This window comes from Diaphorina citri, unplaced genomic scaffold, assembly GCF_000475195.1.
Source record: "Diaphorina citri unplaced genomic scaffold, Diaci psyllid genome assembly version 1.1 scaffold1711, whole genome shotgun sequence".
In the NCBI taxonomy this organism is placed as follows: domain Eukaryota; kingdom Metazoa; phylum Arthropoda; class Insecta; order Hemiptera; family Psyllidae; genus Diaphorina; species Diaphorina citri.
In genome coordinates, this window is record NW_007379137.1 from 18,969 (window position 1) to 43,730 (window position 24,762).

Below are 24,762 nucleotides of genomic sequence, written 5' to 3' on the forward strand. Positions count from 1 at the left end.
CCCGTTTCTATTCTTATTATTCACAGTGTGCCAGATTCCATCCGAAGATTACCTACATAGGTACGGGGTCCTATGACAAGGCTGTAAGACTATGGAGTATCACGGACGGAGCTTCAGTACGGGTATTCTCCGACCATGTGTCCCCCGTACTTAGCATTGCTTTCAGTCCTTGTGGAAAATATCTTGCGTCCGGTGGTAAGTCTTGACTTATTTATTTTATTTGACATAAAGGTCTGACATGCAAGATGAAGTATGACCTGTCACTATACATTTTAGGTCGTGGTTATGTACCGGGTTGGGTTAGGCAAGGTTGGTAAACTAACCTTGCTTTTAAGTTACCACTCCCATGCCAAACTGTAGAAACAATATTCTGTCAACCCAACCCGGTACATAACCACAACCTTAATCCCGAGGGGGACGTAGGGCCGGTGGCAAGTACAGAGTTTATTTTGTAGACAGATATTATTGATATATTACTACATTTGGGACCCCTGTATCTCCCCGCGGGGGAGCAATAAATCTTGTCCTTTGGGCTTCTTTTTTTCCCCACCCTTGGGCCTTGTCCCATTAATATATTTTGACTGTCATGTTAGTCACTTAGTCCCCTTTAGTTCAACTGTTTCATATTATTTATAGGTACCGATATATGTATATTTCCCTTGCTAAAGATATAGCAAAGGTTGAGTGTGAAGGGCATCCACTCGTAAAATGTGTACCCAAAAACCAAATGTCAGCCCAAAGCTGACGAAAAACGCCGACCCCGTCTGTACACGGGAAAAGGCGAAGAAAAAGAAAAAAAAAAGATATTAGTTCAACTTTGCCCTGTGTTTCTTCCTAGGTGAGGATGGCTTGGTTCTCACTCACGAGCTCACCACAGGGCGTGTCATATCACGGTTCCACCTGCAAGAACACGAACCCGTGACCTCTCTAGTGTGGAGCGTCACGGGAGAAACTCTGGTGACTGGCAGTCTCACGGGAACGGTACAATTCTATGGATGGCCGTCTGCGTCTAAAATGTGAGTAGCAATGCTAAGAACTACCTAGTACTGGGCACAGATTTGTTTAGGTTTAAGGCATTTAGACCAAGGGTCCGTAAAAATTTTCTTTCACTCACAGAGGTATCGGTGTATATCCGCGCTGTGCAGCTCAACCCGTGGGATTCGAAGCCGCGACCCTCGCCGCAAACTCCCGAGTTCGTACGCTACGAGAGATGCATGAGATAGTGGGACCTGTGGTGGTAGTGGAGAGCTTCATAGTGGAAATACGACCTGATAAGTAAGTACCTACATACCTATTATTTAATACCTTCTACAGGCCTTAACCTTTTTTTAAAGCATTCAACTAAAGGAATGCATATTATATTGAATTTCAGGTGGTACGAAGCGAACCTCATAGTGTTGGACGATGATCTGAAGGAATGTAATCTGGAGACGTATAGTCAAATGATACCCGTGCCGTCTGGCATAGTAGAAGAAAATCCATTAATCTCTAAATGTGTGTAGGGCCTTAGACTTCACTTTGTGTAGGGCTCCTAAGAGGACATAATTCCAATTCTATGAGCAATTAAGAGGACCATAATTCCAATTCTATGAGCAATATCACAATCCAGGTCTCCTTCCTTGTCCACTATAGATACTTGAATCTGTTTACAACATTCTGGTTCTCTTTATCTAGATGTATTTTTTACCTAAGGAATTTTTTACGTATTTACCCAAGGAACTATTGGTAGTCACACAAGCCTGTAAAGAATGCAGATTTCTTTTATTTTTCTGAGTCTGTATTGGAAGACTGGGAAAAGTGGTTTTCTGTTGAGAATATCCATGCTCTTGCCATGAGATTTTAGGTGGTCTACCAGAATTGAGAACATGGCAAGTAGATAGTGGGCGCTTTCTTCTTGCTATAGCTGTGGGTTGGACACCTATATGGTTCTGCCACCTTGTAAATTTCTTTTTATTAAGGGTCTATGACGTCACAACTCTTTGAATTTTTCCATTAGAACGGCAATTAAAAATTGAATTTTCGACCTTTTAAAGTTACTTTGCCTATATAAATCAAATGGAACTTAACAAGCTGTTAGCTTAAAAGGCCTTCTAGGGACTGAAAAAATATTGGTAAAATCCACCCTAAGTGTTGGAAACTTGTTGATCGATCCTGAATTGCCACCCTAGTTAGCTTGGAAGGTAGCGTGTTTGCATTGTAAGCACTAGGTCGCGGATTCGATTCCCGCCCGGGACGGATTTTATCCTATACAGATAAGGTCCGTTCTCAAAAGGGCTGGCTTTCTCCTATCCTGTCTTTCTTCTCCCTTCGCTTTCAGGACGATAAGACAATAGCATTTATAGTTCCCCCTATCGAACCTTTTTTTAAAAAAAGTTGAAATTTTTTTTCAATGCCAATTGACCCAAGCTGCCAGACGTCTGTAGTAATACTCTGGCCGGCTTGTGTTTTGCTTACAGACAGACCACACGGAATGGCAGATGGCCCTCACAGGTGTACCTAGAAGACAAATGATACTGACAGCCGCCAAAATCGTAGCGAACCTATACAAGACCGTGGTATCGTAAGTCAGACCGATAGAAAGTATAAAGAATCTGCCAATTTTAACATTGGACCTTGTGATTGTTCAGGACCTAACAGTGTTTACGTATTCTGGACTGGGAGAGGTTTTCTTAGCTGATACTTATACATGTATTCTACACTGGGAGAGGTCCTACCTTCCACTCATCTGGTATTATGTACCTACTTCGAGAATTATTGTTGTCATCTTACGACGGGGATTTTTGGCCTCCATCTCAGATGACCTATAATCTTCTTCTTCTTCTTCTTCCTAGCCTTTTCCTATTGAAATAGGGTCAGTTTTCTTGTCAGTCTGTTCGAGGCAGCCCTGTTGTGTACCTCATGATCTGATAATTTTTCTCGTCCAAGTCTTGATTCACACAATCTTTCCTCCTTTTTTTCGGCCTCCCTCACCCTTTTCTCCCCCTGATTTCCATTCTCTCAACTCTTTTCCCTTTGTAGTTCTCATCTCGCCTCTCCTGGATCTTAAATAAATGAGCTTCTTCTTTTATTTTCGAGGTAGACATATTAATTTTAATAATATTTATTATTTATTTACAAAATTTCATCACAACCGGTTTACACTCGTCAGTGGAAGGTGGTACTCTTGACCTGGCGTACTACCACACTGTCATGTGCAATGTGCAGATCTGTCTGATTCCAGAGGATTAGCAGCATCCAATTTTATCCAAGCCTATGCATTCGATTGTTCCTGGAAATGAGAAAAAGCAGATACACAATTACACACAACATTAAATGCAACAACTGAAGGAAAGAACAGAGAACGAACCTTATTTGTTTAGGTTAAAGTCAGCCCCGCGTGGGAATCGAACCCGCGACCTAGCGCTTACAAGACAAGACGGGCGCGCGTACTCCAAGATAAATAGGCTGAACAAATTTTACTTTAGTCTGTCTCAGAGCAAGTATTTTTTCATAAATAATACAAGTGTAAAGATGAACGAAATCACCTACAATATTAGGGGAAAACTTTAAACTAGGTACATCTTTCTGAATCCCCATCACGTCATGTGACGTGACGTGATGATAGTGTGTTTTTACCTTTGGCATGCTTACCTTGACAACAAAAGTGTTCTGATCTGGCTCCTTGTGAACACCCATTTGTTTAGGTTAAAGTCCGCCCCGCGTGGGAATCGAACCCGCGACCTAGCGCTTACAAGACAAGACAAGACGGGCGCGCGTACTTCAAGACAAATAGGCTGAACAAATTTTACTTTAGTCTGTCTCCGAGCAAGTATTTTTTCATAAATAATACAAGTGTAAAGATAGTAGTGTAAAGATGAACGAAATTACCTACAATATTATGGGAAAACTTTAAACGAGGTACATCTTTCTGAATCCCCATGACTTCACGTGACGTGACGTGATGATAGTGTGTTTTTACCTTTGGCATGCTTACCTTGACAACAAAAGTGTTCTGATCTGGCTCCTTGTGAACACCAAGACATATGGGTTGCCCTGGAGGTGACTTTTTGTAGTCAATGTTGAGTATCCTCTCCATGACGTTGTTGTAGGTTACTGTGTTCACGGCTTCTGTTACTCCTCTGCAAGAGAAAAAGTAGTAAATCCAGTATAAGTTCTTTGTCCATAGCTGCACTTAGTTTTATTGCACCTGTCCATAGCTGCACCAATTTTTTCATGGGTTTATTTTAAGTGGCAGGGTTCTCCTGGAGGAGCTCTTCCACCCAACCACTAATAATCTTCAAATAATAGGCTAACATGGCTTAACTCAATAGTATCCAACCCTTAAAGGCAAAATATGTCAGTATTGTAAGCATTAGCATTATTTGGTAGCCTGCACTATAACAGATTTGAGGCCATTTTTTTTCCTTTCGTTGATACAGTTTTTTTTTTTTTTTTTTTTTTCATACAACCTGAAATGCAATATAATCCTTTATGAAAATAACCTCATAACATCTGAAATTTAGTGGATTTGAACACATCACATGCTTTTACCTTGAATGCACAATTTCACGGTGCTATGAACCAGCTAAGCAAAGTGGTGGTGGTGGTCATAAGTTGGTATCTGGCTGTATTACAGCCTCGCACCTGGAAAATCACGTTCATACATTACGTACTTTAACTCTTTAAGTAACAGTTCCAATATTAAGTCATAGTTGATCAACGTCGACTGAAACCATACACTGTCTCGACAACATAGATTCACCTCTTCACCTCGTCGATCGGCGGGGTCGACTATGCGTGGACACAGCTTTAGATGGGTAGGCACTCACTTATCAGGTCGTATTTCCATTATGAGCTCCAATATTAAATAATAGGTATGTAGGTACTTACTTATCAGGTCGTATTTCCACTATGAAGCTCTCCACTACCACCACAGGTCCAACAATCTCATGCATCTCTCGTAGCGTTCGAACTCGGGAGTTTGCGGCGAGGGTCGCGGCTTCGAATCCCACGGGTTGAGCTGCACAGCGCGGATATACACCGATACCTCTGTGAGTGAAAGAAAATTTTTACGGCATATAAATCATGAAAGCATATATGCTTTCATAATTGTGACCTATAATATTGTCCTTAACTTTCGAAATGAGCTATGTCTAACTGATGATCTCAGGTAAGAACGAAACGCGTCTTGGATGGCTTGCGTCTGCCTTGTGAGCGCTAGGCCGCGGGTTCGATTAACTCCCGGGGCGGATTTTATCCTGAAGTGATAAGCTTCGTTCCCGGAACGACTGGCTTTCTCCTATCCTGTCTTCCTTCTCTCTTCGATTTCGGGACGATAAGACCCTAGTAAGTAGTTACAGTTCCCTCTATTATTGTCAAACCTAATTTTTTTTCTTCAAGTTTGAGAGAAGTACCTCAGAACATCATTCTGATCTGAGATACTTCTCTCAAGCTGTTAATAAAGCTGAACCTCCTTATGGGATTTTGCAGGTGATGCATTATCATAATTATCTCAAATTTACCTCACAGCTGCTGAAGGAAAAAGACCATGGAAAGCTTCTCTGACAGGACTGATCTTGACTTCCTTATCTGATGCTACTGTGATGGTTAAATCAGCTTTATTTGTGCCTGAAAACGAGAAACCAAAATTATTTGATCTCAGTTACCTTATATAGATTCTAGCCGATATCGACCCAATGACTGATGTCAATCAACTTTGGTAGACAGTAGTGTAGATGCACTTTTAGAATGTCCAACACATCATTTTCCAACTAAATTTTATTCCTCTAGAACTCTGGAGTTTTCCCTCTCTCCTGCTTGTCATGAATATTAAAATGATGGGATAAAGGGACTACCTATGTACATGTCCTAATTTGACTGTCTAATTAAAACACTATAAGTTAAGTACTATCTTACCGATGAAATCTCTCATTTGAGGATCCAATGTGGTGATCATACTGTCGACGGAATTTTTAGCTTTCTCTGCCACTTTGGACAGAATGCTTTGACTTTGCTGACTCACAGTGTCTTTCACCCAACTGAACAGACTCCCTCCACTTTCTTCCTGAGATTCTGGAAGCTCCTTATTGGGGGTGATAGGTTTGGGAGTCTTGGGAATGACTGGGGTGTCAACGGGAATTGCTGGTCTGTAAACAGAAGAAATTGATTTGAGGAGGAAGAAGAAGAAGAAGAAGAAATTTAAGTAAGCAAAATTTAACTTTTTTTAGGCATTTTTGTCTTTTTGGTAATTATTCGGTAGTCACAACAAGGTAAAAGAAAACTCCTTCTTGTGTTTAACCTAACCCTACCACTGGTCAATGCTCATTTGTGACAGCTAATTTTGGTAGGTAGCTTTTTTTCGTTGGTTTCTTAGTTCCTTTTTTTTTCGTTCTAAATATATAAAATGACTTCTTAATCCATACATCCTACCATTAACTGCCTGATTTAGTGTAAGCAGTTCATAACTTCATACCTGAGAAGTTTTGAGAATTAATGCTCAGTAACTGACTTACGTGAAAGTTGTTGGGTGAAATTCTGACTGACTGGACAAGACAGAAGTTGAAGGTACTGTATTTAAGCAAAATTTAACTTTTTTTTTTTAGGTATTTTTGTCTTTTTGGTAATTATTCAGTAGTCACAACAAGGTAAAAGAAAACGCCTTCTTGTGTTTAACCTAACCATACCACTGGTCAATGCTCATTTGTGACAGCTAATTTTGGTAGCTTTTTTTTTTTTGTTGGTTTCTTAGTTCCTTTTTTTCCCCCCTTCTAAATATATAAAATGACTTCTTAATCCATACATCCTACCATTAACTGCCTGATTTAGTGTAAGCCGTTCATAACTTCATACCTGAGAAGTTCTGAGAATTAATGCTCAGTAACTGACTTACGTGAAAGTTGTTGGGTGAAATTCTGACTGACTGGACAAGACAGAAGTTGAAGGTACTGTGGTACTACTGGAGGAAGACATCAGAAAGCTGGGTAGCTCAGAGGGAGGTGCTATATTTGATAGGGACACCACTAGAAATAAAATAAAGGCAGGTATCAGTAAGTGTTCATTTGTTGCTTCGTACCACCTGAAATGCAATATAATCCTTTATCCTTTATGAAAATAACCTCATAACATCTGAAATTTAGTGGATTTGAACACATCACATGCTTTTGCCTTGAATGCACAATTTCACGGTGCTATGAACCAGCTAAGCAAAGTGGTGGTGGTGGTCATAAGTTGGTATCTGGCTGTATTACAGCCTCGCACCTGGAAAATCACGTTCATACATTACGTACTTTAACTCTTTAAGTAACAGTTCCAATATTAAGTCATAGTTGATCAACGTCGACTGAAACCATACACTGTCTCGACAACATAGATTCACCTCTTCACCTCGTTGATCGACGGGGTCGACTATGCGTGGACAAAGCTTTAGATGGGTAAGGTATGTAGGTACCTACTTACTTATCAGGTCGTATTTCCACTATGAAGCTCTCCACTACCACCACAGGTCCAACAATCTCATGCATCTCTCGTAGCGTTCGAACTCGGGAGTTTGCGGCGAGGGTCGCGGCTTCGAATCCCACGGGTTGAGCTGCACAGCGCGGATATACACCGATACCTCTGTGAGGTTCATTTGTAGGTAATAAATGAGTTGATGTCTCAAAGATAGTTTTTAGGCCACCCACTCATGCTCAAAAAACAGTCAGAAAATGTGTGGCTGGAAAAGCTTCAGACCTAAGTCTTTCATCTGAGAGATGTAGGTCTTGAGATTTTTCTGCCACTCACACTGAGACCATTTGACAGCCCTTTTTTTAAGAGCTTTGACAGATGGAACTGTAACTGCTATGGTCTTATCTTCCCAAAATCAAAGAGTGAAGGAAGACAGGATAGGAAAAAGCCAGCCGTTCCGAGAACGAACATTATACCATCAGGATAAAATCCACTCCGGGCAGGAATCGAACCCGCAGCCTAGTGCTTACAAGGCAGATGCACTACCAACTAAGCTAACTAGGCTGGCATTTGACAGACTGCTGGTAGGCATGAACCACTTGTAATCCAACAAGCACATACCTAAATATTATAGCTAGGCAAGCTAGGTAAAATTTATACACAAGATTTTATGATAACTTTGGAAAATATGGTCAGAAATTACAAAGATTAAGCTACATTGAATATTGTATTTAGTTAAAATCTTTGTTTTAGGTACCTTCAGATGATTTTTTCTCGACAAATTCAAATGATGATTCATTGTTTTCCTCCTGCATTTTGAATCACCAATATGCTCCAGTGAAAAGGATCTAAAAAAATTGAACACCAAAGATAAAATAAATTGGGAACACTTCTTGATAGTTATTAACTACCCATGTACAATTTGGAGCTCTATTCCATGATTGCAGGCCTGACTCTTGGCTCTCCCCTCGACAAAATTCTGGATACAGCCCTGCATGATTGTAAAAGTAATCATTTCCTCAAACTCAACCAAATTTGACTCAAGTGCTATTCAGCTCATGTATTATAAAATTTATAAGATTAGTAAGCAATATTCCAATATGCAGCTAAAGATAAACCTCCTCCTCCTACAAAGAATTTGATCCTGAAAGCCAGACTGAAACATTGGGTACGTGGCTGAGCAGCCTCTTTTCTTTCCCCAGCTACAAATGTTATGCCTACATTATCAATAAAATAATATTTCTGCCTCTCTGGTACATATTAGCCTAGGTCTAGACTCTAGTTGTGAAACACTGTCTGATTTCAGGGAGAGATTGCATCTCATGTTCGACAGAAGACAAAGCCATAGTAACACCATGTTCTTCTAAAAACAGGCGCGTACTTACCTTTCAGTGATAAACGTTGTGTGGTGCAAAATAATCTTCGATCCTCGTTTTCAGCAGAACAAACCAGGAAATTCCGGAAAACTTATCACTTTCTCTTATCTTATCAGCAAAAATTCAAATAGGTATCGATCTGCGTTTGGAATTTTTTTTCTACAAATTTCAAGTGTGTGAACTCAGCCATCTTCATTCCACAAGTCTACAACTTCCCCTCTTTTCCTTCACATTGATCGTGTGCATGCGGCTTGATTTGAAGTAGGTGTCATTCACACGAGGCATGAAAAGCCGCGCCGTTTGTCTCTCTCTCAGAATAGATCAGTTGCGCTTACCTGGGTGATGTTTCAAAGTCATAGAGCAGAAAAAATGAGGACCAACGGAATTTTTCTTTTTCTTCTACGACTTCTAATTACCCAGATAAATCGATTTAAAAAATACCGGTAAATCGTGAAGTTTGACGTCACGGCATACGCGCCTGTAGGCGATGACGTCATAATCCATGATTTGCACGCCGGAGGTCCCGGGTTCAATTCTCGGCGGGGTCGAAATTTTTTCGCCTCTGTGCTTGGAGTTCGGGGTGCACTCAGCTTTGTGAGGACATGAAATTTACTTCGCACTCAACCTTTTGCTATTGATTTAGTCAGGGAAATATTAGGCTGATCTACTCCTTGTTTAACGTCCCCCAGCCAGTCAGCCAGACTAAGCTGATCTACTCCCTGTTTGAAGTCCCCAGCCAGACGAAGCTGATCTACTCCCTGTTTAAAGTCCCCAGCCAGACGAAGCTGATCTACTCCCTGTTTAAAGTCCCCAGCCAGACGAAGCTGATCTACTCCCTGTTTGAAGTCCCCCCAGCCAGATGTTATTCTATTCTAGTAATTACCTAGGTATTTTGTTTCTCATTCTCGCAGGTAAACACAGATTCTTCTTCACAGCCCTACTGGAAACTGCTGACGTCAAAGTGTTCTATGTGTGCACCAAATTCAATCACTTGTGTAAGTATACAATAGCTTCTACCTACGTGAATCTATCTATAGAAATAGAAGTAGAAATCCTGACATTATCCCGATTCCTTGAATCTAAGTATAATAATTATAGATAAGTATATTGCTTTTTTTTTTAACCAGACATCTGTGAGCCACCCAAGACACATTTCGTTCTTATTTGAACTCATCAGTTTTAGACATAGATTATTTCAAAAGTCAATGACCCTATCTTCCTTCTCTCTTCGCTTTCGGGACGATAAGAAGCAGTTACAGTTCCATATATCCAACCTCTTCAAAATAATAATAAAATTAAAATATAAATAAATAAATAGAAGGAATTTTTAACTGTATTAGGCATAAATGCAAATAATATCGTTCCCCAATTATTTTATGACTTGACTTGGACTCGAACCACCAACCTCCAGATACAAAGTCCAACGCGTTAAACATTGCACCACTGAGGTTGGTTTAACGGTCTCTCCTGTATCCAGGATAATGACAGGAATGCCGGTGTAGTGTAGTTCCCAGTTGATGTTATTGTTTTCTTGCGTCCTTGAAGAAACTTTGCCCACGTACAGGTTTGCTAGGGAGTTACATACGAACATCTGAAACAAATGAAGAAAAGTCCAGTTAGATGTTATCCAGAGAATACTCTATACAAAATAAAAGAACGAAAAATTAAAGAAAAAGAACGGATTGGATCATGTGTTATGTTTATCACCCCCTATTTTACCAAAATTTTCTCGCAAATACCATAACCACTCACCGATGACATTGCATGTTGGGAAGACACTTTATATCATGATCCATCAAGCCAAGATATACATAACTCGTATAACAGTTCTGATGATTCCGAAGAAATGAGCACTTTCATCTTTGATAGTTTATTCTTTACAACAAACCATAGGGAAAACCCAAGTTCCCTTGTTAGTTATTAACACTTTTACTCAGGAGGTCCACAATATCCCGCATGGAAGCTCGCTTATCTTTTTCAAAGACGCAACATTTCTCAAAGACAATACTGATCAATGTTTCAACATGAGTTTCATTCCATTCTCCAGCTTCCTTATCCAGGACCTCTCTCACTGGAACTTCTTGTTCTACTACGAGATAGTAATACAGGATAGTATTATTGTCATCAATGGGCTTCATTCCTGTCAACAGTTCTAGTAGAATAACACCATAGCTAAACACGTCCGTCTTGGTAGATATCTGACAATGCATCGCTTCAGGTGGCATGTAAGGACGAGTGCCAGTGAGGTTTTCAGTATACATTGTTTTCATATTTGAAGTTTCGCTCATTTTAACGATGCCGAAATCGCCCAGTTTGGGAACAAAGTTTTCGTCTAGAAGAACATTGGCTGATTTGACGTCTCGATGTATGATGGGTTTACTGAGACTATGCAGGTAATGCAAGGCTTCTGCCACACCCAGTGCTATGGAGTATCTCTTGTTTGAATCTAGTGGTGGAGTATTGTTCACGCGGGCAAGTCTGTCATATAACGAACCATTACACATGTATTCATACACAATACAGTTCATGATGTTATTACAGAAACCTAGAAGCCGCAGCAAGTTGACGTGTTTGCATTGACTCAAAGTTTGGACTTCATTTTCAAACAGTAGGATTGGAATCATAGCAGCTTCTGTATTATCTGAATTCGAACTTGAATAGTTGGCATTGTTTTCCAGCGTTTTCACTGCAATTTCCATACCGTTCTTCAGTTTTCCATAGTACACAGTTCCGAATTGTCCCTCGCCTAGTTTATTCCCTCGTCTTGGATAAGGTTTACGATTGAAACCATCAGTAGCGCGTTCCAAGTCACAGAATGTGAATGCAATGAGTTCTCCAATATACTCTGTCTTGTTGTTGGCTTCCTCCTGCTGGATTACTTCTTGTAACCACTCTGCCGCTTCCGTATTGTCACCGGGAGATTCCGGTTTCTTCAAGACATCGACCTCAACATATCGTGCAGCTTGGTGTAACTCTGCTTTCTTCAGGAACATGATCAAATCACTCAGCCTTGGCCTTCGTCTTCCACTTGTTCCCCACTCATCAAGAAATATATCCGTGCAGCCTCGTTCTGGAAAATTTCTTTTCCCAGCGCGCTCCACGATTTTGATATCTTTGGCGCTGTATTTCAACGGTTTGAGAGGATCACAGTCTACTGTCACGATGGACATGATCTTCTTCCAGTCATCTCGTTCATTCAGAATAATACCCAGTTCATGAACAACGTACTGTTTCAGATGCCTGATTTCAATATCTTCCGTGATGATGCTCTCTGAAGTCATTACTAAATAGATTTACCTAGAGTCCAGTACCTACAGTCCAATGTTACCATTATCCACTATGATGTACCTCTTTGGTTCAAATAAGTAGGTATCTACAACATTATTCACTCATTGCGGTAACTCAACACAAAAGACGCATAAAGCAACTCCAGAATTTATACTTTTTAATCCAATCCGCACTAGATAAAGGTCCCGTTTCCAAAATAATAAAAATAAACTAAGTATGTATTTAAAATTCGATTACATACGAAAAACGGACAACACAACTCACAATCATAAGCATAAAACATGAACTGAGGTCTGGGTCTGAGATAAAACAACATAAGAGAAACCAAGGCAGCTAGCCTTGAATACATTCAAACCTCATGCATAACGGTATACCTATATTATGGCCCCTCCACTTTCCTTGTTTCTATGCTACATAAGTACATAGTTATAAATAGCTGCTCATACGTCCAGTTCCCATCACAAGGAAGGGATCTGTGCGAATCTGTGCTTCCCCAATGCTTCTCGGTTGTTATTAATATTATTGACATGTAATCAATTAGTCATTTATTATATTATAGGTAAGTAATTAGTTATCAACTCAGCATCACGTGCAGATGTGTAGAAAACATCAATTCGGTGTGCAAATGTAGATACCTAATACCCATCCGAATGATCGAGTGATTTATTGTAGCAGGAAGTCAGCCGTTCCGAGAACGAACTTTATCTGTTTAGGAAAGGTCGTCCTGGGCGGTAAAATAATCTGTGACCTAGCGCTTACAAGAAACAGGTGCTCTATCTTCGAAGGTAAGGCCAACCAGTCATTATCCGTTAGACCTGACAGGTACGGCTGAAAAGGTCCGTCTGTCAGGTCTACCTGATGATCACAAACACTATCAGGTAGAACTGACTCTATCAGGTATACCGTATACCTGACACCTGATTAGGCCTACCTGATAGTGAGTGACTGGCTTAAATAGACTGGCATACCTACGATATACGGGAGGTAACGAATTCTCTCCCGTGGACCTTTTTTTGCCCGAGTTCTCTCCTTTACGAGTTCTCTCCCGCAACGAATCCTCTCCATTTTGTGAAAAGGTTCATTACGAATTCTCTCCCCTTTACCTACTGGTTCAAAAGAACAAATCAGGGTCGAATTTTAAAACCGGATTACCCTTTAGGGGCGGTTAGGCTTAGAGTGTTCGGAGAGGTTTTAAGAATTTTTTTTTTTAAACTACTTTCAGTTCCTGTCTTAGTTAGTCAAACTAATTGTCCAACATTACTTTCCCACATAGAATAGCTCTCCTAGAACCTAATCCTGACCAGGATTAAATGATAATCCGAGTTTAAAATTCGGCCCTTAAAGACAATTTTACTGATCTTTGTAGAGTAGAATATACCTCAATTACCTCTTTGAAAGCCTATATTACTAGGATGAGACTGAAAAGTCTCTTTAATTCTTTTTGTAGTTCAGTCTACGCCACTGAGCAGGTTCTTAGGCAGATTAACACATCACGAAATGGATATAGGTATATGTCATAAACGCAAGTACGAGTAGGTACATTCCAGTTATGATGAACCTTTTCTTTTAAGGTAAGTACCCGACTTTCCCGTCAGATTTAACCTTCATTGCGAGTTTCATCGAAGGAGAATATGACCTTGTCTCTTTCACTCTTCTTCAGTGTTAGAACATTGATTGGAAGTTTTGTTCAGCAAATTTAAAGCTTATGTTTATGCACTTGAAAAATATACATCACTTTCCTTCATATAGGTATAGGATAAGGAAAGTAAAAAATATGGACAGAAAACATTTTCAATACTGTCACCTAACCTGTCTGTTGACTAATGACTTCAAGTGACCCTAGCTTACCTACTGCCAGTATTGAGGTAAATAAAATAATAATACTTACTGTATGAATTTTAAAGTAAATCTTACAACTGAAATTTACGAGTACCTATATGTTTAACTATGTATACCTACCTACGTATAATACAAGTAATTTCTGAAGAATTTTCCTGACTCAGCTGAAAAAGAAAGAGGAAAAATCAGACATTCCTAATCGATTACTCAAGTTTTTTTTTTTTTTTTTTTCATGTGGAGACACATTGCTACTATACCTACCTACTTGAAGGTTAGGTGAGGAACTATTTATTCAATATTATTAGAAAATAATAAAGCCAACACAAGGATAGGTTAGGTTAGGTAGCACACAAAATGGAAGCAGCCACCCGCCAGTCACATTCCAGCGCTGGGAAAACTCTACACATACAGAATTTTTCCTAGGAGGAAGCCTTATTTAATAACCGAGCTTTATTACCTCTATTTTTATAAACAAGCGCTATCAACAAGTTCTACTTAGCAGGAAACACATAACCTGGGAAATCCTTTTTATAAAAAAAGTCTGGGGCGCCGGGCTCCTGACAGGGTGGTTTGGGTCGAAAGCTTTGCTGAACTTTGATTTTTCCAAACCTTCCCTATAAACACGGTTCTTGTTGTTGTAGCGTTGTAGCTGCGCCAAGGGGGTTGATGGTTTCTAGCCAAGATTACTTGGCCCGTCCCGTCCCGGCCCTATAAACATGGTCGTTTTACCTTTTTCCGCCTCCAACTCTAGCGCTAGTGTTGAATATGTGACGAGATCTGTCCTTTTAGAATGTTCTCGAAAATGATGAGACGAAAAAGAGAAAATCTTAACGCCTTTTTTAGAAAATGCATTTTTTAGGGCAGGCCTTTCCACCACATAGGTACAGGTACACCCTGTAGAATAGGAAAAGTTTCACAAGTTTATAGTTTTTCCGTGAAAAACCCAACGTACTTTGGGATTAGAATAAAGTAGATTATGCTTTTGACATGCTATGAAAGGAAAAATGAACTAAAATAAAAGTTAGACACCTACTCTATGTATGAGAGAGCCATGGATAGGTAAGGTGTAGGTATCGTGTATTACCTAGTTAGGTTTGGTATGGGTTTAAAGGTTTCAGTATATTTATTTTAGTTCTATACATTCAACATTTACCTACATACATAGTTATGGTTCTATAAAGAAAGCTTGCTCGTATATATTTTATCAATACTTCATTGAAACCTAAAGATACAATTCCAACTGAGGGCAGAAGTGAGAAGTGACAGAACCTTGAAAGAATGACGTAATACTAAGCTAACTAGGCTGGCGTAGAATTTTAAAATTTCCACCTTCCTCAATATTGTTCTTTGTAGAAACTCATAATAAGTACATTCTCGTACATATCTTTGTAAGCTAATTAAGTCAATAAGTACTTTGAAATCACAGTTTGTTTGGTAATCTCGGAAGCCCCGTTACCAAAACCAGTCACAAATTATATACCTACTTGTTTAATTGTACTCGAAGTTACAGTAGGTATTGTAGGGTGTACAGGTTCAAGGCGGTGAATAACAACCAGTTTTATTAGCTCCTTAAAACCTCCTAAAGATGTGTAGAACTGACTGATAAAGGGGTTCCCCTCCTGAATTTGGTACAAAAATTTAAGCGGAAAATAGTAAAGTCCAGTACCTAGGTATGTATAATTTTGAGACAAGCCAAATGCAAGATTAGAATTCACTCCGCTCGTTCATTGATGGATCACTATCAAGGTTAAAGGAAAACCCATCTTGGATTTATCAATAAACGGTGTGTTAGATCGTTAAATAATTAAATACCTACACAAGTTACGTTAGTTAGATAATATCTTCTGGCTTATTTTACTGTCGATTATTTAAAATAATTCCATCATAAATAAAGTTTTTTTTTTTTGTAGGTATTTATAAAAAAAACTTTATTTATGATGGAATTATTTGCTTCTTGTTAAAGTGAATAAAATAATAATCTATTAAAAGTTATTAATTCCAAAGTATTAGGTACCCATGAGTACCTATACCTACGAGATTAGAGATGTACGCATTTTACGAGGCACAAAAAAGGGGTTCAACAGTTGGTCCACTAACAGTTGGAAGTTAGAATAAAATAGAATATACCTTGTTTATACTACCAGCATAGGACTGAAAAGTCCCTTTACTCTCGCAGTCTAAACAAGGTCTTATAGGTATATTTGATTGGTAATAACATTACATTTTATGGAACAATAATTAAAACCTGTTTAGAACAATAAGTTTGCTTGGCAATATTAAATAAGGATTTGGGTTCGATTCTCGTATTTGGTAAATCAAAATTGCACTATCTTCAACACAAAAGACGCACAAAGCAACTCCAGAATTTACACTTTTTAATCCAATCCGCACTAGATACCTAAAGGTCCCGTTTCCAAAATAATAAAAATAAACTAAGTACCTATGTATTTAAAATTCGATTACATACGAAAAACGGACAACACAACCCACAATCATAAGCATAAAACATGAACTGAGGTCTGAGTCTGAGATAAAACAACATAAGAGAAACCAAGGCAGCTAGCCTTGAATACATTCAAACCTCATGCATAACGGTATACCTATATTATGGTAGGAAGGTATCTCAAACAGAAAATAAATGTCTTGAAAGGATTGTACTTTTTTTCACCTTCTTGTCCTTATGATATTTTTTTGATCGCCTTGGTAAAACGATAATAATTAGTTTAAAGTTATTTTTTATGTAATGTCTTATACTATTGATAGGTACCGAGTTTTCTCGGCTTAGACCAATTGACTACATGACTTTTAGATTAATTTTAAATCGAAGTTTACCAGTTTGGAAATGTCCCAAAGCATTCTTTTAGCAGAGTTAATGAATCTACCTGCCTACAAGTCTGCCAAAGGGTAAGTATTTACATTTACACCTACTAATTGTAATGACCCTAATGACAGAAATACCTACCTACTAGAAAACCTTGCTCCAGAATCGTTCAAAGCTATACAGCGTGCTAACTTATGACATCATGAACAATAAGTTTGCTTGGCAATATTAAATAAGGATTTGGGTTCGATTCTCGTATTTGGTAAATCAAAATTGCACTATCCAACCTCTTTGAGGAAGGTATCTCAAACAGAAAATAAATGTCTTGAAAGGATTGTACTTTTTTCACCTTCTCGCCCTTATGATATTTTGTTGATCGCCTTGGTAAAACGATATCTAATAATTAGTTTAAAGTTATTTTTTATGCAATGTCTTATACTATTGATACCGAGTTTTCTCGGCTTAGACCAATTGACTACATGACTTTTAGATTAATTTAAAATCGAAGTTTACCAGTTTGGAAATGTCCCAAAGCATTCTTTTAGCAGAGTTAATGAATCTACCTGCCTACAAGTCTTCGGAAGGGTAAGTATTTACACCTACTGACCCTAATGACAGAAATACCTACCTACTAGAAAACCTTGCTCCAGAATCGTTCAAAGCTATACAGCGTGCTAACTTATGACATCATGCTAGTTTATGACAGTTCACTATAACTTATGACAGTTAACTATTAATTGATTTCGATACCTACACTGAATGAGCACAATCGCTGCCAGTGCCATAAGTGTAGGTATTTGACGGAATGGCACTTTGACAAGAATGAATTACAACATTTAATTGATGGACTTGTAATGAATTGGAATTTACAGTCGTAGTTACGATTGAAGCAAGGCTAGACAAGATGTGTGTTGGTGAATAATGATTTTATTGAACTAAAGTTCGATGGGTAGAATCTGACAGACATAATGGGCAAAAGTATTACACTAGTATACGTACATTAGACATAGGTATGTACCTATGCCATAGGAAAAATAAGTATTAAAGGATTTGGGTGTGGGCCAAGGGCCAAAATCTGGGTTACGTTGAGGTTAGGTTGATTAGTGGGAAAAAATTGATGGGATTTAGGTACCTGGATCATTTTGAATCGATTTTGGGGTTGCGGTTGATTTACGAGCAAATGAAACACGGAAAAGTTTGAATGCATACCGGTATCTAGAATCATTTTAGTAAATATCGAGTAAAAAGTGGACCATAACAAGGAAATTTCCTCTGAAATTTCACACTATATTTGACCGAATGGCCGTCAATTCCGTGAATTAAGTACGGGATATGGGTTTGATTCTTGAAGACCTTAAGGTTGTAGAAAAACCTGGTAACCTTTAAAACCCGATATGTCGTATGAGATCCATAAATGGTATAGGGATATAGGTGCAGTTCTGTGTACAGTAGTAATAAAAACAACATAAATGTTATCATATTTTACTTCCATTTAAAGAAAATCCATAGAAGAAGTAGGTAATTACTAGTATTTATTAGAGTTATTAGACCATAATTATCACCAATTCAAGTAGATTAAGGAGCGCGGTAGCGCTCCGCCCCGCCAAGTCAAGAAAGTTTGACAGCGCTACTAGAGATATTATACGCGACAGGGAAAGTAGCCGTTTTCAGGTAGTTGTAGAGGGATTCAACTTATCTAAGGGGGTTTTTCAAGCAGTTAGTTAGGTACATACAGAGGTAGGCAAGGAACAAGCAATGCAAATAATTATGTACCCAAGAGAAATTAAAATGATTGATTAGCTTCAAGGAATCGAACAGAGGGTGGTTAAACCCATGGAACCAATACCACATGAAAGGTAGAATCTGACAGAATAATGGGTAAAAGTATTACACTAGTATACGTACATTAGATATATGTATGTACCTATGCCATAGGAAAAATAAGTATTAACGGATTTGGGTGTGAGCCAAGGGCCAAAATCTGGGTTACGTTGAGGTTAGGTTGATTAGTGGGAAAAATTTGATAATGGGATTTAGGTACCTATGCAGGTAATTTTGTGGATCATTTTGAATCGATTTTGGGGTTGCAGTTGATCTACGAGCAAATGAAACACGGAAAAGTTTGAATGCATACAGGTATCTAGAATTATTTTAGTAAATACCGAGTAAAAAGTAGACCATAACAAGGAAAATTACTTTGAAATTTCACACTATATTTGACCGAATGACCGTCAATTCCGTGAAATAAGTACGGGATATGGGTTTGATTCTTAAAGACCTTAAGGTTGTAGAAAAACCTGGTAACCTTTAAAAACCGATATGTCGCATGAGATCCATAAATGGTATAGGGATAGAGGTGTAGTTCTGTGTACAGTAGTAATAAAAACAACATAAATGTTATCATATTTTACTTCCATTTAAAGAAAACCCATAGAAGAAGTAGGTAATTACTAGTATTTATTAGAATTATTAGACTATAATTATTATCACCAATTCAAGTAGGTAGATTCAACTTATCTAAGGGGGTTTTTCAAGTAGTTAGTCAGGTACATACAGAGGTAGGCAAGGAACAAGCAATTCAAATATATATGTACCCAAGAGAAATTAAAATGATTGATTAGCTTCAAGGAATCGAACAGAGGGTGGTTAAACCCATGGAACCAATACCACATGAACTCTGAGCCATAATAGGGGCACTAGTGCTAAACTTTCAAGGTTGGTGATTTTATTATCTCTGTAAACATTGAGATTGCAAATTGATTCTGCACCGAACAAAACTGCACTCTGCACTCTTGGCTCGCCAAAATCATGACTGCATAGCACAACTGTGAATTGCGAAATGTACGTACAATATACCCTCTAACAATGCCAATTGCTAAGCCATAGGGGGCTAGTAATGGGTGCAATACTAAAATGTAATCATAACAATAGATAACGATAGCAGAATTAACAATATCTACCAGAGAATGTAGAGATGATGTGAAGGGTGAGTGAGTTATAAAAAGAACTATTCTTTTCAGTGGACTACTCAGTCAATGAGTTAGATCCTAACTCCCTGTTATGGTATGGGAATCTTACTCAATAACAGAGCACTTCTTTTTTTATACCTTACTAACTTTTAGAATGTCATATCTACCAAACATCCAGGCAGGTTGATACTATGAGTAGGAGTTGGATTAAATATAACTACAGGTGGATTAACAAATCACTTCTTCTTGGATGCTGTCATTTTGAAAACTGATACAAGTATAGGTATTAGGCACCTAAGTACCTAAGTAGTGCTGATGATTCTGATGAACAACGAAAATGAAAGTGTTAACATGTCAGCATAAACCAGACTATATCTTAGATAAATCCCAGTGGTTTATTTAGAAAAAGTGGTTGTTTATTTGTAAAAAAAAATCATGTAAAAAAAAAAATGCAAGTAAAAAATCAGTGGAAAGGCAAGAATCTCAAGGAAACTTGTGAAACAAACTGTTTTCTTGAAATATATCCGCCTTCAAGTTTCTTCATGAATGAGCTAACAAACCTTTCTTTTGCCAAAATAACCTTTCTCCGCTTTAAATCATGTTTCTGGTTCATTTTTTAGCTCTGGTTTCAGCTTGAAATCCGAGCAATATATCAATGAGCTTGAAAATATTGAAACACTAGAACTCACTAATTGGGCTCAGGTAGCTATGTCATGCTTGGGAGAGAATACGTAGTTTACAAAACACAGATTTGGAGAGAACTCGTTGTACTCTACCTGAACAAAAATTGGGTCGGGAGAGAACTCGGTGACGTCCACGATATACTCACTTGTGTTTTCAATCCGCGGAACGAGCTTTCGATCTGCAGCTTCTCTTCATCCGACAGCTCCGAATCTACCGAGCTCCCAGTACTGGTATCCGACGGACTAACTGTCGACGAGGACAGTCGCCTTCTACCGCCACGCTGATAGTTGTCAAACCGCTCACTAGAGGGCGGGTCCTCGAAACTGTCCTCCTGATTCATATCCTTGGGCAGGACGGGACAGCTGGCGTATTGGGGATCGTCTACTATTGTAGACACTGGAGACATGGTGATGGGAGGCGCCTGGAATCAGACACAAAATACACAAGAATGGAGGAGTTGCAATTGGGAAAATATTATTAATGAAAGGTCGATTCCTACGTAAAAAGTTGTGAAAAATCCAAATCTGAGGTCAAAACTCCGAAAAAGTAATTTTAAAAAGTCGAAAATTCAATTTTTAATTGCCGTTCTAATGAAAAAGTTCAAAGAGTTGTGACGTCAGATTTCACGTCAAAATGCGCAAAAACGCTTGCGCACAAAAAAAAAAAACGAAGCGGGAGTCATAAATTACGACGTCATCGCCTACGGGAGCGTATGCCGTGGCGTCAAACTTCACGATCTACCGGTATTTTTTAAATCGATTCATCTCGGGATCTAGAAGTCGTGGAAGAAAAAGAAAAATTCCGTTGGTCCTCATTTTTCCTGCTCTATGACTTGCAATATCACCCAAGTAAGCGCAACTGATCTATTGAACTTAATCCGAGTTTAAAATCACTTTGTGGACCCCCCGGCTCTTGCTTATAATCCCCATAGGTGACGTAGGTAGGTAGTGAAAATGAAGCTAGAAGATATCAGTGTTGAGAACATTGCGTATCTACAAAACATTTCAAGGCGTCAATACAAAATTTTATTGTACATTGAAAAGTAGAATTTTCATTTTCATTTTCATTTTTTTTTTTTTTTTTTTTTTTTAGAGGTTTGAAAGGGGGAACTTTTTTTTTACTAATTTGGCACCTTCTATCTTCTACCTTGAGTGTTTTGTATTGGCTCCTAGACTCCTTATCTTATAAGATAGATAGACATGAATCACCTATCTGTTGATACCTTGATAGGTGTAGGGAGATGAAGATGGGTTTTCAATCAAGTTATTGATACACGGCTTTCACTTTTTTCTTTCAAGAGGTTCTTTATCAGTAGGTAGTGTTGGTACCTATGTGTGGTTAGGTATTTGTTCAAGTATGTTTTTATCCGTAACGTTTACGGATTTTTTACGTAGATGTTCATTATTGCGATGTATTTCATGGAAGTTATTGGTATGAGTACCTACAGCTGCTGATGAAGTAATTCACAGAATGTAAACCTGCCTAGTTAAATATCAAAATTTGGCAGCGTTTTATTAACACCTAGGTAGGTATTACCATAAGAGTTGCAGGTACCTAATACATGAGAAGTTTGGGTAAACCAAAATTCTCAAATAACACTTCTAGTAGGGTCCGGTAGGTAGGTATTCTTTGAAGTTGTTGGTAGGATCATGCTCACATTGCTCATGCTCTATGAATAGTTGTATGCTCATCTATGAGTATGCTCAATATGAACTCATAATCTTTACCTACCACCGATATAACTACAGATGGATTAACAAATCACTTCTTCTTGGATGCTGTCATTTTGAAAACTGATACAAGTATAGGTATTAGGCACCTAAGTAGTGCTGATGATTCTGATGAACAACGAAAATGAAAGTGTTAACATGTCAGCATAAACCAGACTATATCTTAGATAAATCCCAAAGATATTTCTAGTGTTGAAGATATTTCTCATACAGAAGTGATGGTAAGGGATTCGTCATAGATGCTGGCACATTTTGAATCTTCTCTTTTACACTATTTTACATTAATCATGAAGTCATCATCAACATTATCATGAACTGCCTTTGGGTCTATATTTTGGGTACCTAATATTAGATAAATCCACACCAGCTCTTGGCTGAGAAGAACATGCAAATTGACAACTCAAATGAAAGTGTTGAGATTGCTCGGACGATCAGAATTAATCAGAATTGATATTCTGTTGATTTGTTGATTGAATCAACGACTTGTAAAGATTACCAACTCATTACGTCAAATTGGCACCTTCTATCTTCTACCTTGTGTGTTTTGTATTGGCTCCTAGACTCCTTATATCTCTTATAAGATAGATAGACATGAATCACCTATCTGTTAATACCTTGATAGGTGTAGGGAGATCAAGATGGGTTTTCAATCAAGTTATTGATACACGGCTTTCACTTTTTTCTTTCAAGAGGTTCGTTATCAAGTAGGTAGTGTTGGTACCTATGTGTAGTTAGGTATTTGTTCAAGTATATTTTTATCCGTAACGTTTACGGATTTTTTACGTAGATGTTCACTATTGCGATGTATTTCATGGAAGTTATTGTTATGAGTACCTACAGCTGCTGATGAAGTAATTCACAGAATGTAAACCTGCCTATTTAAATATCGAAATTTGGCAGCGTTTTATTAACACCTAGGTAGGTATTACCATAAGAGTTGCAGGTACCTAATGCATGAGAAGTTTGGGTAGACCGAAATTCTCAAATAACACTTCTAGTAGGGTCCGGTAGGTAGGTATTCTTTGAAGTTGTTGGTAGGGTCATGCTCACATTGCTCATGCTCTATGAATAGTTGTATGCTCATCTATGAGTATGCTCAATATGAACTCATAATCTTTACCTACCACCTCTATTCTAATATTCTTTGCCAATTGCCTCATAAGTCTCACATAATATGATTCATAATGTCTACCCATTAATTATTAATAGGTACCTCCTGCCTATCTACCTAGGTACTTGGTAATAGTCACGTAATTATTAGCTATTTGATTTGCGGTCGTCAAAAGTCTATTCAAGCTCTTATGTTCAGCATCTCTTATAACTAACATACTCTAATGGGTTTGTTTACATTGTCTATTTAGATGGAATAGATCAGTTGCGCTTACTTGGGTGATGTTTCAAAGTCATAGAGCAGGAAAAATGAGGCCCAACGGAATTTTTCTTTTTCTTCTACAACTTCTATGTCCCGAGATAAATCGATTTAAAAAATACCGGTAAATCGTAAAAATCCAGTCAAACTTTACACCATTTCTCCTTCTTTCTCCCTTTTCTATCCGAGAAAGAAAATTTGATGGTAATTCTGACACATCCACTAAAAAATCTAGAGCTTACGCGACTCTCTTGTGTAAGATGACGATCTTATTCCGTCAAGATTTCTAGAAAGAGAGAGACTTTCTATCTGACTTTTGACCACTACCGAGGAATTTAGGTAGACCTAAACCACTACCTAGGTAGGCTTGCCAAACGTCCCGAATTGGCCGGGACAGTCCCGAATTTCAGGGGGTGTCCCGGCGTCCCGTTCAGTTTTTCATTGATTCATAATGTCTACCCATTAATTATTAATAGGTACCTCCTGCCTATCTACCTAGGTACTTGGTAATAGTCACGTAATTATTAAAACCTCGTGTTACAGAACTCTGATGTAATTTGAATTTTATACCATCTTGGAATTTGTAAATTAGATTACGATGATGTTAAAGAAACGTTTTGAGTTTTGACCTCCGCGAAATTTGATTCCGAAATTTCACATGTGAACCAAAATACATAACTTATTACTTATAGATAGACAAGTTGTTATACCTACATAAGTAACTCAACACTCAACAAATAGGTAACCCGAGAAACTAGAACTAAGTATTAAATTCTATTTGTGTCTAGAACTAGATGCAAAATACCTAATTAGGAAAACTTCCGCCCAAGTCAAATTATGAGTCCACAAGCTTCCTAGTGATTCATATTTTGATTAGGGATCTAATCACTCCAATCTGTGACAAAAGTGGATTAGATAAAGATGAGCTACTCTGATTCTCAGAACTAATAAGAAAGTTATCGTATAGAAAATATTTCGAGTAGTATTGTAAATAAAGTATGTTACTCTATTGTGGTATTGAAATTGGAAATAGAGGTTGCATGCATATTTACAATAATCCACGACCTCTTCGGTGTGAGAAATAAGTTGAAATCAGACGTAGTTTTCATTCTCAATCAATAGGTGAATATTACTCTCAATCCACTTTTGACCATTTCTTGAAATTCTAACATCAATAGAGATCAAAAAATTAGTAGAAATAAGTGTAATGTTGGATAAAGTACCTTACGCAGGAGGATTAAAAGTACCTGGAGAATAGAAGCCA

General features: G+C 38.2%; 4 protein-coding genes and 2 long non-coding RNA genes across 6 annotated transcripts in view; 3 read left to right on the forward strand and 3 right to left on the reverse strand.

Annotated features, from left to right (window-relative positions):
* LOC103516961 (TAF5-like RNA polymerase II p300/CBP-associated factor-associated factor 65 kDa subunit 5L) overlaps positions 1 to 689 on the forward strand; it is a 6,955-nt gene extending 6,266 nt beyond the window's left edge. Inside the window, exon 3 of the mRNA XM_026829218.1 lies at positions 277 to 689. The gene's annotated coding sequence lies outside the window, so the exon portion shown is untranslated. The remainder of the gene's footprint in view (positions 1 to 276) is intronic.
* Positions 1 to 1,917, forward strand: part of LOC108253392 (transcription initiation factor TFIID subunit 5-like) — a 3,488-nt gene extending 1,571 nt beyond the window's left edge. Inside the window, exons 3-6 of the mRNA XM_026829220.1 lie at positions 27 to 195; positions 839 to 1,016; positions 1,117 to 1,275; positions 1,373 to 1,917. Of these exons, the coding sequence (XP_026685021.1) occupies positions 27 to 195; positions 839 to 1,016; positions 1,117 to 1,275; positions 1,373 to 1,502 (636 nt within the window). The 3' untranslated portion in view covers positions 1,503 to 1,917. The remainder of the gene's footprint in view (positions 1 to 26; positions 196 to 838; positions 1,017 to 1,116; positions 1,276 to 1,372) is intronic.
* Positions 1,918 to 2,664: 747 nt separating this feature from the next.
* LOC113470640 lies at positions 2,665 to 4,415 on the reverse strand. The gene is made up of 2 exons (XR_003393617.1): positions 3,974 to 4,415; positions 2,665 to 3,268 (listed from the first exon to the last, which is right to left on the reverse strand). It is a non-coding gene; the product is annotated as an uncharacterized LOC113470640 (long non-coding RNA).
* On the forward strand, positions 3,266 to 4,162 carry LOC113470641. The gene is made up of 2 exons (XR_003393618.1): positions 3,266 to 3,359; positions 3,684 to 4,162. It is a non-coding gene; the product is annotated as an uncharacterized LOC113470641 (long non-coding RNA).
* Positions 4,416 to 4,586: 171 nt separating the features above from the next.
* LOC103516963 (protein PRRC1-like) lies at positions 4,587 to 8,971 on the reverse strand. The gene is made up of 7 exons (XM_008481956.2): positions 8,808 to 8,971; positions 8,180 to 8,270; positions 6,869 to 6,998; positions 5,896 to 6,125; positions 5,502 to 5,607; positions 4,870 to 5,028; positions 4,587 to 4,623 (listed from the first exon to the last, which is right to left on the reverse strand). Exons 2-7 carry the CDS (start codon positions 8,235 to 8,237, stop codon positions 4,587 to 4,589), a joined length of 720 nt encoding a protein of 239 aa, XP_008480178.1. The 5' UTR covers positions 8,238 to 8,270; positions 8,808 to 8,971.
* On the reverse strand, positions 8,330 to 21,801 carry LOC103516959. Its single transcript, XM_026829221.1, has 4 exons — positions 21,790 to 21,801; positions 20,545 to 20,820; positions 10,258 to 10,389; positions 8,330 to 8,413 (listed from the first exon to the last, which is right to left on the reverse strand). Exons 1-4 carry the CDS (start codon positions 21,799 to 21,801, stop codon positions 8,330 to 8,332), a joined length of 504 nt encoding a protein of 167 aa, XP_026685022.1.
* Between the last annotated feature and the right edge of the window lie 2,961 nt (positions 21,802 to 24,762).